The sequence below is a fragment of the Myxine glutinosa genome, chromosome 1 (assembly GCF_964187855.1).
Source record: "Myxine glutinosa chromosome 1, kmMyxGlut1.1, whole genome shotgun sequence".
Lineage (NCBI taxonomy): Eukaryota > Metazoa > Chordata > Myxini > Myxiniformes > Myxinidae > Myxine > Myxine glutinosa.
Window position 1 is genome coordinate 425,313,491 of NC_136261.1, and position 16,065 is coordinate 425,329,555.

Sequence of the window (16,065 nt, forward strand, 5' to 3'; positions counted from 1 at the left end):
GGGCACGCCCATGGGCCCATGGGCACGCCCATGCATGCATGGGCGAAGACATTTTTTTTTTTTTTTTTGGCAAGGAACGGGCACCCACGTACGGGCACGTCCTAGTACTGCTAATGAGGATAGAGGGGGAGCATTGGGTGCAGGACAGGGGAGGGGAGGGGTAGTGTCAGATGAAGGGTGAGAGGGGGAGGCAGGCAGAGCAGTTGATAGTGTGTCAGAGATTACAGAAGAGTTACAAGAAATGGAAGGATGAGGAGGACGAAAGGTTTGACGGCGATGGGATGAGGCACAGTAAGGGTTGTTTGAGGGGGGGCAGACTAAAGTAGACGGTTGGGGAGGTGGAGTGGAGGCAGCTTTGAGAAGGTGGGAGGCGGGAGAATTTTGGAGGGATGGTTGGGGGGGGGGATTTGAAGGGGAGGGGTTGGGGGGTTGATTGGGAGGGGCCAGGGGGGAGTTTAGGAGGGGACGGGCAAGGGGGAGTTTAGGAGGGGAGGGGCAAGGGGGAGTTTAGGAGGGGAGGGGCAAGGGGGAGTTTAGGAGGGGAGGGGCAAGGGGGAATTTAGGAGGGGAGGGGCAGGGGGGGAGTTTAGGAGGGGAGGGAAGGGGCAAGGGGGGAGTTTGAGGGGAGGGGTGGGGCAAGGGGGAGATCTGGAGGGGGGCGAAGGGGGAGATTTGGAGGGGAGGGGCAAGGCAGGAGTTTAGAAAGTGGATGATTAATGAAAGACGAACATTTATAACAATTTGGGTTTATTGTGATTTTCAAGTTAGCGATCCGTTTAAGAACGATTGAGGATGGGTGGAATGAATTTGAATTTGGAGCATGTCGTGATTTAGAATTATAAGAGATGGAATATTTTTTTGAATTGAAATGAGTTGGAGAGGAAATTGAAAAAAGCCTTTCAAATAGGAAGAAAAACAGCGTGTTGTCATATCCCACTGAATAAAACACTGCAGGGGAAAGTTTACACATATTTAAACAGAACCGTGAAGAACAGTCTTATATTCACAAAAATACCAACAGTGAGAGGGAGCCTGGAAGGACAATCACGAGTCACGTTAACAGGGGAAAAGGTGGCAGGCAAGGAGATATTGGGGGTGGGGCGAAACAGCGCACGTGGACAGAAGTGTTATGGATTCGTCACTTCCGTTGTTGTGGTTTTCATCCACTGTAAACATTTTTGGTTCCATGTACTATTATTGTTGTCATTTAAGTGAAATAGAGATTACTATTTTCAAAAGGTAAAAAAAGTTAATGTTTTAAAAGAAACCGGAACCGGACAAAGACATAGAGGAAGAAGAGAAAAGAGAGGCATTGCGAGTGAGTCGGACAAGAAGGAGCCGAGCTGCTTGGAGGTCTTGAGCAAACGCTGGCGAACGAGGGTCACGAGTGAACTTTGGGTTTCCTGGGAAATGGATTCCTGCGACAGAGTTGTTATCGCTGTGACAGATAATTATGTGTGACAGGTTTTGCGGTTGATTCCGAAGAAAATCATTGAAGTGCCGTTATGTCTCGAGAACGGACCATTGGCCATTTTGACTCGCGCCTGATTTTCGCATCGCTCCAGGTTTTTTGCCTCGCTTCAACCATTCTCACCGCGTCCAGACGTTGGCTTGGTGTGTGTGTGTGTGTGTGTGTGTGTGTGCGTGTGCGTGTGCGTGTGTGCGTGTGTGTGTGTGCGTGTGTGTGTGTGTGTGTGTGTGTGTGTGTGTGTGTGTGTGTGTGTGTGTGTGTGTGTGTGTGTGTGTGTGTGTGTGTAACGTGGATTTTGAGTGGGAAATTGCGGTTCGCCGTGCGGGGAGCCGTTGAGCGTCCATACCAGAGGGTGTGATTTCCCAGTTGCCTCTTGAGGACACCTTTGCCCATCTTTGGCAGTGTGACTGTCAACCGAACGGGATTCTGGTCTCGATAAGACGTCGTTCTGACGATCACTGGAGCGTGGATCGGCTTTGGCTTGATGCTGGGATAGAGACATTGGGAATATTATTTTCGCTCACTGGGAGCACAATGAGTTATATTGTACGAAACTGATTGTACCATCATAGGAATGATATCGTTGTTGTACAATTGATTACTATTGTTATTGTGCTGTTATTCTTGTGTGACCTTAACACAATACTTGTTTGTTGGTAACAATTGGTGTGGATTCACCATTGATCTTTGACATACAGAATAACACATCTTTCTGCCGTGACTCCTCTCGGGGCTTGGAGGTACACCGTGACCGGGGTTTGGGGAGGAGCACGTAACAGAAGCACACGATGGGACAACTTCACACGTGGAGAATGGGAAATAAATGTTGTTGTTGTTTTGTTTTTGTTTTTTGTTTTTTTTGGGGGGGGGGCGGGGGTGGGGGGGGGGGTTAAAACGTTAGACAAAGAGTAGATGTTTGGGGAGGAGGGAAAAATCTAAGAAGCTAGCAAAAACGGTGAAGGAAGGAACAAATTTCGACGTGGACCGGGGAAGCCTGAGGCAAGGCCGCACACGCGCGGCAAACAAACGATTAATTTATGAAAGATTAACACCGAGAAACTTCCTGGGGACACACTACAGGTTCACACACCGAAAGATAAATACAGTTTCGACAAAATACAATTGTGAACAATGACAACTTTGAAAACGTGGAGAACGTGTACAGCTTCAAAAATCTGTGCCGTCGCCGTCCAGACCTCGTGAGATCTCCAATTACTTGTTGGGGAATGATGGTACCATCATGGTTGGGGAGTTGGGGAGTTTGGGAGATGGTTGGGGAGTTCTTAATACAATTGTTTTGTTCTACAAGTGCATTGGTGTGGTTTTACCATGGTTTATCAGAACAAACAATACAAATCTTTCTGCCGCATTCCCTCTCGAGATTCTGAGGTGCACCTTAACCGTGGTTTGGGGAGGGAATACGTAACAATAGAAAGGACGTTTTCCCTCACCGATCACTCATGACATTGGCCATCGAGTTCTCAGGGTTCCGCTCAAGGGTATGTAATGAATAAATATATGGGTTCTCTCTCACATAGTTCACTCTCACAACACAGATCTTCCTGGTGTCAGTACATTTAACTTTGCCATGTCACATGACCTTACTCGGTTCATATCAGCTTTGACTTGAGTTCCTGAACAAGTTACTGAAAACGGGTATCTTTACCTCCCACTGAAGGTGGATGGAGGTTATGTTTTCACCCCTGTCTGTCTGTCTGTTACTTGGCAAAAATTCTTTTTTTTGACAAGTATGTTGATCACTCTGGTTTGTGTGTTTGTGTGTTTGTCTGGCCTCTCACTTATACTTGCCTACAGGTCACAATTTTAAACCGATTTTTACTCCCGCCAGGGAGTAATGCATTCGATCGTGTCCGTCCATGTGTGTGTGTTTGTGTGTGTGTGTTCGTGTGTTTGTGAACAAGATATCAGGAAAAGTTCTGAACGGATTTGGATGAAAGTTGGTGGGATGATTGCACTTGGGATAAGGAAGAATTGTTTAGTTTTTGGTGAAGCTCAGGATATTATTCCGGATCCAGGAATTTTTTGAAGGATTTTTTACCATTGGAAGATAGGGCTCAATTGGTTTTAACATTATCTTCTATATATTCTATGTATAACATTGTGATATGAAAATAGTTTTCATATTTGTTGTAAATGTAGTTTAAACTCATGGTTGTTAGAGCGGTGTATTTTTTAGGAGCCTTGTCTTCAATGTTCTTTTTTTTCTTTTCTAACAAAGACATATTCTGTCATTTTAAAACCACCAAAGTGTGTATTCGGTTTCCCCGTTTCATAAAATGTATAGTTTGATATGTATAATGTTTTTTTTTTTCTTTTTTTTTTTCTTTTTCTTTTTTTTAACCTCAGAAGATATATCAACATTTACCTCAGTGAATGTCAATCGCGGTGTCAGTATTTGATGAACTTATAAAGACTTAGGTGACATAAGTGTGACCAGCATGTGCACGGGATTCTTCCCAGAAGAATGAGTGGTCGCATTAGCTTGTACGACTCAAAATGAGCGAGTTTTGTTTTCACGTTTGGGCCAGTTTTACATGTTGTATCCCTAATGAATGAAATGCACGTTTTTCTGGCTTACAATTTTATTTGAAGTCACACATGCCTCAAAATACACACTTATATAGAATTGAATACTGAATCCGAAAATGTAAGTGAAATTGTCTTGTTTTTAAAAAACATTATCTTCTATATATTATATAATATATATATATATATATATATATATATATATATATATTATATATCTGTGCAGTGTCTGTCTTGTGTTGTCTTGTCTTGTGTTGTCACTGAACTACTCCCTCAAACTTTTGTGAAATCGTACTATTCCAACTTGACCCACGGTGGGAGTATGCGCTCTACTGTGGCGTTCTATTTTTTTTATTTTTTTTTGTATACAAAATCGAGGCTCGTGTAAGAGCTGGCAGGGGTAGAGTTTGTGGTCTGACAGAATCATATTTATTTTTGAGGTCAAAATGTCAACAAGCCGATGGTCAACCACTTTTTCTCCAGTTTCTAAAATCCTCAATTTGCATCCGATTGACTTGAAACTTGAAAAGGATTTTCATATCAGCTAACTGAATTCAACCACCAACAATTTTTGAGATCAGCATAGGCAACAACCATTCCAGATTTCTAAAATCTTGAATTTTTATCCGATTGACTTGAAATTTGTATAGGAGTTTCATATTAGCTGATTGAATTCAACCACCAACTATTTTTGAAGTCAAAAGGAAGAGACGCTGAGTGCCATTCTACTTATTTTTTTGTATGCAAAGCTGAGGCTTGTGTAAGAGCTAACACATAACACATATAATAAATGGAGCAGGAGACAAGATTGGGGGTGGGGGGGGGGGAGGTAGAGAGGGAAACACCCAAGCACAATAACAGCAGAGAACAGGGACATTGGGAGATCTGTGGAAAAGAGGGCTGGGATAGGGGAAAAACAAAAGTACCCTGCTGGGATTTCGCTATTTCAAAAAGTGAATCTGGGGTGAATTGACGGGGGTAGAAAAGACCAAGGTTTTGGATGGGGGAAGACAAGAGATGGTGGTGAACAGCTGTTTTCAAGACCTGGAGGGAGGAGAGCAATTGAAGAGAGTGTGGGAGTTTGTTCCAGAGGCGGGAGAAAAGAGGAATGAAAGAGTGAAGGTGAGCAGAGAGTCTTGATTTTGGCAGTTTCACCAGAAGAGGGTTTCTGGCAGGTTTTGTGTGTCCTGAAGGAATATTTGGGGGGGCAGAGCACAGACAGAGCAGGGTAAGCGAGGCTCAAGAGGGGTTGGTGGAAGACAGCCCACCAACCTGCCTGCAGTGAGAGCAAAAGGCCTTAGAATCAGCTTAATCATGGGGGATACCAATGATTCTAAACGCTTTGGTTTCTTCAGTGTGAAGCCGAGCTAGGTGTGAGGCAGGTGCACCAGCTGAGAGCGGAGAGTAGTACTCCATCAAGCTGTGGATAAAGCTTTGTATTTGGTGAGAAGCTCAATAGAGCTAAGAAAGGTCTTCGTATGACAGAGGATGTCCAGTCGGCGACTGCCTTTGGAAATGTGGTTTTCCCAGAAAGATAATGGCAGATCATGTGACACAAAAGCTTGAGTGACAGAGGGTTTTCCAGATGGTTTTTATGAAGAGAAATAGTGAGGGTGTGAAATTTGTCAGGATTGAATGAAATGTTCAACTTGTTTGACCAGTTTGTGATTTGATCCGGTCTGCAGAGAGTGAAGAGGCTGCTTCCTGCCAATCTCAGGGTTCAGATATGGAGCAGCAGAGGGTGGATTCATCTGCAAATAGATAGAGAGGATATTCCAGAGACTTGTATCGGTCATTAATGAAGACCAGAAGAAGCACGGGGCCCAGAACACTGCATCGAGGAACTCCAGCCTGGACAGGAAGGGGAGATGAGAGAATTCCATTCAGGGCCACATGTTGATTTCTACCATAGAGGAAGTCCGCAAATCCATGCATGGAGATTTCCATGGATACCACAAAAAGACAGTTTGATGACAATTGCGGAGTGCCTGACTGTATCGAAGGCACGACAAATGTCAAGGGAGTCAGCTCTCATTTTCTGTTTAGCATTGAGGACCTCCATCCATTGTTGAGACAGCAGAAGCAGAATGTCCCGAATGGAAAGGCCTGGTCTGAATCCAAAATGATGATCAGAGATCAAGCCATTGGAGAAGAGGAAGGATTTAAAATCAAAAGCGATGATGGATTTCATGTCCTCGCTGATAATTGGGAGAAGGCTGGTTGGTCTGTAGTTGCAGCGATCTGTTTTTGCACCTTTTTTGTGTTAAGCGGTAATGTTGGCTGATTTCCAAGCAGATGGCAGGTGACCTTGAGCAAAAAACAGGGTGAAGAGAACAGTGGGATGGTGACAGCGTGGCAGAGCAGGATTTTGGGACCAGTGGGCAGATGCCGTCTGGTCCATTTGTGGAATCAGAAATGAGATTTGACAGAAACTTCTCCACCTTGTTGGGATAGAAGGACAGAGTCCAGGAGCAGCTCGGTATGACTGGTTATGGTGGGTACAGAGAGCAATGGGTTTGTGACACAAGGTTTTGAGACAAACACAGAGTTGAGGCATTCAGCTTTTTCATGTGCAGTGTCAGGTGTGTCACCATTTCAGGTAAGGGAGGGGGATGGATGTGGAACAAACAACAGATACGGATTTGACCTGCTGCTACCAGGACTTGGAGGAGGGAGGCAGGTTTGAGAGTTCAGTCTTGAGAGTGGAGAGATATTATTTTCTAGCTTTCCTGAGGGTAGAAACACACTTGTTCCAAGCTTTGTGAAAGGACATTTTGAGAAATTTTTAACACCATTAAATTCGAGAATTTTTTTTTGATGAATCTTACAATCTCTATTTTAATTAAATTGAATTAAATACTTGAACACTGTTGAACACAAATCGCCTTCTTGTTACTTCCAATAACCTCCAGATTAACAGTACTTGGACATGTTAAATAGGGTGGTGTATAAGGGTGATGTAGAAGACTACTTCAATAGTGCTTAACATCTGCAATTTTTATTTTAAACAATCTTAAACTTCATTATTATATTTAAATGGAAGTATACATTTAATGGTACAACATGTTCTTTGAACTCTCAAGATGGTTCTCAGTCTCATTTCCCTGCAAAAGACTGACGCTTATTTGTACACAGGTGATATCTATCTTTTAAATGTGGGAGGCAGGCAACACAACGATTCATCTGTCACTGAAGATTCGAATTGTGCTTCTGCAAAGGAAGGTTCAGATGATAATCACATGACAAATGGAAGTGCTTCCTGTTTTGCAACTGGTGAGTGGAAACGTATAAAATTAACATACAATCTTTTGTGCTGAGAAAATATAAAAGTTTTTGAAAAGTGTTAAATATTTTTCAAATTTGATTTTGACAAAAAAAAGAAAAGAATTGATGTTCTTTGTTTCTGTAGAACAATCCAGAAGTCATATGGGACAAATGAGGTCCCGTCGCAGCTTGACAGTGAAGAAGAAGCATTTTTTTGAAGAAAAAATCACATAATCAAGACTCACTTTGTATAAAATACAAGTGCATGTGTGGTCCTCACAACACCAAGATAGATATTCAATTTCACAAACACAAAAAGGTTGCAGAAAGGCAAATATGCTGTAAGTGTAATTGTGTGCAGAATGTATTTTGCTTCAACGAATAACATCAAAGCACACATGAGGATCCACACTGAAAAACGCCCCCACACGTGCTCCATCTGTGAAAAAGGTTTTTTGACAAAAAGCAATTTTAATAAACATATGAAGATCCATACAGAAGAGCGCCCTCACAAATGCTCGATATGTGATAAAGGTTTCTCTCAAAAAGACAATTTGAAATTACATATGAGGATCCATACAGGAGAGCAACCTCACACATGTTCGATATGTGATAAAGGTTTCTCTCGTAGCAACAGTTTGAAATTGCATATGCGAATCCATACAGGAGAGCAACCTCACAAATGCTCGATATGTGAAAAAGGTTTCTCCCGAAAAGCCCATTTTAAAATACATATGAGGATCCACACAGGAGAGCAACCTCACACATGTTCGATATGTGACAAAGGTTTCTCTCATAGTGGCAATTTGAAATTGCATATGAGGATCCATACAGGAGAGCGACCTTACAAATGCTCGATATGTGATAAAGGTTTCTCTCAAAGCAACAGTTTGAAATTACATATGAGGATCCATACAGGAGAGCGCCCTCACAAATGCTCGATATGTGATGACGATTTCTCTCGAAAAGGCGATTTTAAATTACATATGAGGATCCATACAGGAGAGCAACCTCACAATTGTTCAATATGTGACAAATGTTTCTCTTGTAACAGCCATTTCAAATTACATATGAGGATCCATACAGGAGAGCGTCCTTACAAATGCTCGATATGTGATAAAGATTTCTCTCAAAGCAATAGTTTGAAATTGCATATGATGATCCATACAGGAGAGCGACCCCACAAATGCTCGATGTGTGACAAAGGTTTCTATGAAAAAGGCAATTTGAAAATACATATGAGGATCCACACAGGAGAGCGACCGCACAAATGTTCGATATGTGATAAAGGTTTCCCTCGTAGCAACAGTTTGAAATCGCATATGAGCATCCACACAGGAGAGCGTCCTCACAAATGCTCGATATGTGATAAAGGTTTCTCTCGAAGCAACAGTTTGAAATCACATATGAGGATCCATACAGGAGAGCGTCCTTACAAATGCTCAATATGTGATAAAGGTTTCTCTCAAAACAGTAAATTGAAATTACATATGAGGATCCATACAGGAGAGCGTCCTTACAAATGCTCGATATGTGGTAAAGGTTTCTCTCAAAACACTGAATTGAAATCACATATGAGGATCCATACAGGAGAGCGACCTCATAAATGTTCGATATGTGATAAAGGTTTCCCTCGTAGCAACAGTTTGAAATTGCATATGAGCATCCACACAGGAGAGCGTCCTCACAAATGCTCGATATGTGATAAAGGTTTCTCTCGAAGCAACAGTTTGAAATCACATATGAGGATCCATACAGGAGAGCGTCCTTACAAATGCTCAATATGTGATAAAGGTTTCTCTCAAAACAGTAAATTGAAATTACATATGAGGATCCATACAGGAGAGCGTCCTTACAAATGCTCGATATGTGACAAAGGTTTCTCTCAAAAAAGCCATTTGAAATTACATATGAGGATCCATACAGGAGAGCAACCTCACAAATGCTCGATATGTGATGGTTTCTCTCGAAAAGGAAGTTTGAAATTACATCTGAAGACCCACACAGGAGAGCTGAAATCTGAAATACCACGAAATGAAAAATGAGGTTTATATTATTTCAAAATTGAAGAAACATGAAGTTGAACCAGTGATAGTCAGAGAAACAGGGAATGTGGATGATTAAGATAACTCTAGATAAGCACTTAAAAAGCATTCCGGGGAATATCACGACAATCACACTACAGGTGGAGGCTGTCAGAGGTTCAGAAAGGATTCTAAAAAGAGCCTTTGGAACAAAGCTATGAGAATGAAGTTTCACAAACTGGTTCATGAATAATGATCCAAAAAAGGAGGTGGATATTTTGAGTTCTGGGAGAACTGCCTCCCACCTCCTAAAACCCGTCTCTGGAGATTACAACCAACGAGAGCATCCTTACAAATGTTCTATTTGTGATGAGGATTTTATTTCTAAACGGAGCCTGAACTTCCACAGTACATCCCACGCTGGAGTGCTCACATAAAAAGTGCTCTAACTGTGGGAAAGGTTTTGCTGATAAAGGTTTGTTAAATTCACATAGCATAACCCATACTGGGTTGTACACACCAACTTTTCAAACGATGCTCAGCAGCAGGTAAGGTCATCAGTGAACCAGCAAGGACAAAGATATAGTGAAAGCATACAGCTCTTTGGGCATATACCTTGAAAGCACAAATCCTCAGAGTACCATCTGTAACCCCTGACAACTAGCGCGCTCCCTGAGAGCCCCTTGATGAAAGCCATACGGCTGGTTGTCACCAGAATGTCCACAACAATGACTGCAAACTGGTGTCAGAAGGCACCAATAATCTCAAAATTCTAACCCCATCAGCATCCGCAAACTAAGTTTAAAGAAAGTGACATCTAAAAAAAAAAAAAAAAAACAGTAAAATGTATTAATTTTGTTCTCCATATTCTCATAATAGAGAATTGTTGAAAATTTGATGCCAAAAACTCAAATGGTAACAGAATGTAATCTCTCAATCTGATCTTGGATCTCATCATGCGTCTTTCAGGGTCTTCCTTTGGTTGCCAGTTTGAAATACTTGTCTCTGTCCTTGCCAGACATCCAGCCATGTTCCATTTGAGTGTTTTGATTGTGACCATTGTTTAGGAATTTTGTTTTCTGTCTGATTTGGTTGTTTTTGTCCCTTTTTGGTTATGCTTAGATGGCATCTTTCCATAGCAGTTTGAATATAATTTTTTTCTCAATCTTTGATGTAGTCCATGTTTCATTGTCACGTGTGATATGGGGAGAACACCCTTGTTGTAAAATTGTTTAACAGAAGAAGACTCCTGCCTATATTTTTCATGGAACTTGAATTTGTGAAGGGTTTCACAATAAAGAGAGTTCATCAAAGCACAAATGCACTGTCTGTGTTATTACCCTGCACTCGTGAAGCGAAAAGCGGGGTTAAGCAATCGGGTGCGTACATGTGCCGTGTGCCATACGTGTGCCATCTGCATTTAAAAAAAAATCATTTTCTCGGCAACCGTTGGTGCGATTGACATGAAATTTTACCGTATGAGTGCCTCTGCCTGTAGATTTTTTTGCTGATCATTATGACGTCGTAGGTCACGTGGTACAGACTCCATCTTGGAAAATCATTAAACCTATATATCTACCAAACCGCTTAATGGAAAAAATTGAAACTTTCTTTTTGTGAAGTGCACCCCAAGAGGAATAAGATATGTTGATGATAATGTCAGAGGTGTCTCCATTATGATGTCATAATTCGACAAGCACAACGCTTGATCTGATCAGTATGAAAAAAAAAATTGCCTATGCATCTGTTAGTCGGATGAACACTAATTTTTCAGAAATAAGCGGCTCCTCCTGTAGAATATTTTTCATGATAATTATTACGTCATTGGTCACATTGGTACAGGCGCCATTTTGGAAAAATCGAAAAATGCTGCACCTCTATATCTCCAAAACCACTCTGGAAAAAATTTAAATGTAGATGAATGTCAAGCACTCCCCTTGGGGAATAAGATATGTTAATGATGATGTCATCGGTGCCTTCATTATGACGTCATAATTCGACAAGTGCAACGCTTGATTCGATAAGGAATGAATTTTTTTTTTCGAAGTAACTGTTGGACCAATGGACACGAAAAACTTTGCACCACTATATATCCGAAACCTCCACATGGAAAACAAGAAAGAGCAATCAGGGATTGCAGAACCTCACCAGGATGTGAGTAGTAGGAAAAGGGGGGGTTCTGGGACACCTTCAAATTTAACATTGGAGTCAATGGGGAAAAAGGGAAAAACTTATTTACTCACAACCCCATCTCTTGTTAAACTCTTTGGTTTGGTTCTATCATTTAGTTCTTGTTGCTTGGTTCTATGATTTATATATTTGTAAAAAAAGGTGGCGGTAGCCCGATAAAATACCTAACCCCCCTTTTTATCTTTTCATATATATTTATCTTATCACTTATATATTTATCTTACCACATATATTTATCTTATCACTTATATATTTATCTTATCATTTATATACAGTCACGTGAAAAAGTAAGTACACACCACGTAAAGTTTTGACTTTTTCAACATATTTCAACATATAGCTATTTGATCTTCATTTCAACAGTATTGACAGATAAAGGTGATATAATATAACAAATATCATGAAACATTTACATTTTGTAGTCCATTGTATAATTTAAATAAACATAAATGCAAGTTTCGCATGTGGAATAAGTAAGTACACCCCTACATTTATCACTACTTCAAATACCTAAAATTAGAATCAGATGCACCAGCTCAGGTGCAAATGATTAGAACATCGTTAGAGAGGATCTTGGAGTCACCTGTCTTATTTAAACCTCAGACATTTCGTTTGGTTTGCTCTTTGTTGTTGAAGTGCGTGGCGTCACCATGCCTAGATCAAAAGAGCTCTCTGAGGCCTTCAGAAAGAAGGTTATAGATGCCTACGAGTCTGGGAAAGGATTTAAAAAGATCTCCAAACAATTTGAAATCAATCATTCGACTGTCCGCAAGATAATCTACAAGTGGAGAAGATTCCATATAACTGCCAACTTGTTCAGGGCAGGCCGCCCCAGCAAGTTCAGCCCGAGAGCAGACCGCAAGATGCTGAAAGTGTCTCGAAGAACCCCAGAATGTCATCGCGGGACCTGCAGGTAGCTCTTGCCACTGTTGATGTCAAAGTGCACAAGTCTATCATTAGAAAGAGGCTGCACAAATTTGATCTACATGGGAGGTGTGCCAGGAGGAACCCTTTGCTGTCCAGAAAGAACATCACGGCAAGACTAAAGTTTGCCAATGAACACCTCAGCAAAGACCAGCACTTCTGGAACAATGTGCTCGGGACAGATAAGTCAAAGGTAGAGCTATTTGGCCACAGTAACAGAAGACATGTTTGGCGAAAACCAAAGACAGCATTTGACCACAAGAACCTGATACCAACTGTAAAGCATGGTGGTGGAAATATTATGGTTTGGGGCAGCTTCGCTGCATCAGGGCCTGGGCAGCTCACCATCATATAATCCACTATGAATTCTTCATTGTACCAGAGGGTGCTCGTGGATAATGTGAGGTCATCTGTCGGAGAGTTGAAGCTCAACCGAAGGTGGACCTTGCAACATGACAATGACCCTAAACATACCAGTAAATCCACCAATGAATGGCTGAAAATAAAGAAATGGAGGGTTCTGGAATGGCCAAGTCAAAGCGCGGATCTAAATCCCATCAAGATGTTGTGGGGGAATTTGAAACGAGCTGTGCATGCAGGAACCCCGTCAAACATCGCACAGCTGAAATAATTCTGCATGAAGGAGTGGGCAAAAATTTCTCCCAGTCGATGTCAGAGACTGGTAGACAGTTATAAGAAATGCCTACTTGAGGTTGTTTCTACCAAAGGGGGCAATACGACATATTTGAGCCAAGAGTGTACTTACTTTTTCCACATGCGAAATTTGCATTTACGTTTATTTAAATTGTACAATGGACTACAAAATGTAAATGTTTTATGATATTTGTTATATTATATCACCTTTATCTATCAATATTGTTGAAATGAAGATCAAATAGCTGTATGTTGAAATATGTTGAAAGAGTCAAAACTTTACATGGGGTGTACCTACTTTTTCACGTGACTGTATTTATCTTATCACTTATATAAATCACTTTTATTTATCTTTACACTTATCACCATGAGGGAGGCTATCAATTCCATTTTCTTAAATAAACCTCTTGTCATCAAAACCTCCAAGAGCTTTCTTATTTACCTCTTCTGAATATAATTGATGTTTATAACTTCTTATCATATTAATTTTTCTAAACTCTTCTTTCTTTGAAGTTAAACAATTCTAATAATTTTCAAAGTTTATTGTTTCTTAAATAACATTTTTCTTTATTAGTCCCCTACCAGTGTACACCGGAGGGGACTATAGGTTTGCACGCTGCCCCTCCGTCTGTCTGTCAGTCTGTCCGGCCGTCAGTCCATGCACATAACAGTTGTCTGGACTTTTTTTCTGAACACTTAATCCTAGTGATTTCAAACTTAGCACAAGGTTTCCACATGATACGTTACAGATCAAGTTCGAACTTCACGACGTTTCGATCATTTGTGACAAAGTTATGGCACTTTGAACTTTGGGAATTCTGATTATTCTGATGATCCTTAACTCAGTGCCATTTTAAGTTTTAATTTCCTTTTAAAAAGATTTTCTCTCCAATAATAGGACCGATTGAGATCAAATTTTCACCGTAGGGGGGGGGGGGGGGGACTCGGTCTGCAGAATATTTTAATGGTAATTATGACATCACAGGTCACGTGGTTCGGCCGCCATATTGTTTTTCGTGAAAACACGAAAACCCCTTTTTCTTTGCAACGGCTGAATAGACAGAGGCCAAACTTTGCTTTCAGAATCGCATACCCATGACGAACAAAAAAAAAACTGCGAGCATGACGTCATGCATCACATATTAATTTTTTTATTTTTTTATTTTTATTTTTTTTGGATACTGAATCGAGGCTCGTGAAAGAGCTAACATTTACTTCACAAACAAATCAACCAGACAAACAGAATACGCAAAAAGAGGGAGCGGAAGACAAGATGGGGAGAGAAGGGGAAGCACACAAACACAACATCCGAGAGCAGTGAGATGTGTGGAAGGGAGAGGGCCCGGGGGGAGGAGGCATGGGAAGGGGGGGGGGGGGGAAGGGAGAAGTATAAAACACAAGGACACCAAGAACTTCCTGGACAGAAGTTGGTATTTCAGAAAAGTGAAATTAGCGGGGGTAGAAAAGATCAAGGTTTTGGATGGGGGAAGATAAGAGATGGTGGTGAACAGCTGTTTTAAAGACTTGGAGGGTGGAGTGGGATTGAAGAGAGTGAGGGAGTTTGTTCCAGAGGCAGGAGAAAAGAGGAATGAAGGAGTGAAGGTGAACAGAGAGTCTTGATTTTGGCAGTTTAACCATAAGAGGGTTGCAGGCAGATCTTGTGGGACCTGTAGGAATATTTGCGGGACAGAGCCCAGAGAGAGCTGGGGGGGGGGGCAAGGCCAGAGATGAGTCGTTAGAAGACGTTAAGACCACCAAACCTGCCTGCGGTGAGTGAGTGAGAGGCCCTTGGAGTTAGCTTCATCGCGGGAGATTCCAATGATTCTGAATGCTTTGGTTTCAACAGCGTGAAGGCGAGCTAGGTGTGAGGCAGGAGCACCAGCCCAGAGGGGAGAGCAGTATTCCATTGAGCTGCGGATGAAAGCCTTGTATGTGGTGAGGAGCTCAGGTGTGCCAAGGAAGGACTTCGCACGATGGAGGATGCCCAGTCTGGCTTCCGTCGGAGGATGCCATGACGGAGGACTGGCTTTGGAGGCCAGATTTGAAATGTGGTTTTCCCAGGAAAGATCATGGCAGATAGTGAGACCCAAAAGCTTGAGTGACAGAACTTCCTGGAGAGAATTATTCAGAAATTGGATGGGAGGGTTGTCCAGTCGGTCTTTTCGGAGGGGCCGTAAGAGTGTGAGATTTGTCAGGATTGAAAGACATGTTCCACTTGTTTGCCCAGTCTGTGATTTGGACCAGGTCTGCAGAGAGTGATGAGGCTGCAGACTGCCGATCTGAGGGATGAGGAATGGAGCGACAGAGAGTAGAGTCATCAGCAAAGAGATAGAGAGGATTTTCAAGAGAGTCAGAGAGATCATTGATGAAGACCAGAAAAAGCACAGGGCCCAGCACACTGCCTTGGGGAACTCCAGCCTAAATGGGAAGAGGAGATGAGAGAAACCCATACAGGGCCACACGTTGACTACGACGAGAGAGGAAGTCCGCCAGCCATGCGTGGAGATTTCCATGGATACCAAAAGAGGAGAGTTTGGTGAGCAGAGTGGGGTGCCAGACCGTATCGAAGGCACGTGATATGTCAAGGGAGACTGCTCTAATTTCCTGTTTGGCATTGAGGACCTCCATCCATTGTTGAGAAAGCAGAAGCAGCATGTCCAGAGTGGAGTGTCCAGGTCTGAAACCAAATTGATGATCAGAGATCAAGCCATTGGAGAAGAGGAAAGATTTCATATCTGAAGCAATGATGGAATCCATGACTTTGCTGATAATTGGGAGAAGGCTGGTTGGTCTGTAGTTGCTGGGATCTGTTTTTGCACCTTTTTTGTGCAAAGCGGTGATGTTGGTAGATTTCCAAGCAGATGGAAGATGACCTTGAGCAAAAGAGAGTGTGAAGAGAACAGAGAGAGGGAGTGAAAGAGCGGAAGAACATGATTTTAGGACCCGTGGGCTGATGCCGTCAGGACCAGTTGCAGAATCAGAGTCGAGCGT

At 42.0% G+C, this 16,065-nt stretch overlaps 1 protein-coding gene across 1 annotated transcript in view; it reads left to right on the forward strand.

Moving 5' to 3' along the window:
• Positions 1–7,680: 7,680 nt before the first annotated feature.
• The window catches only part of LOC144894306 (uncharacterized), an 84,550-nt gene continuing 76,165 nt past the window's right edge, over positions 7,681–16,065 (forward strand). The window contains exon 1 of the mRNA XM_078786861.1: positions 7,681–9,160. Coding sequence (XP_078642987.1) covers positions 7,681–9,160 — 1,480 coding nt within the window. The remainder of the gene's footprint in view (positions 9,161–16,065) is intronic.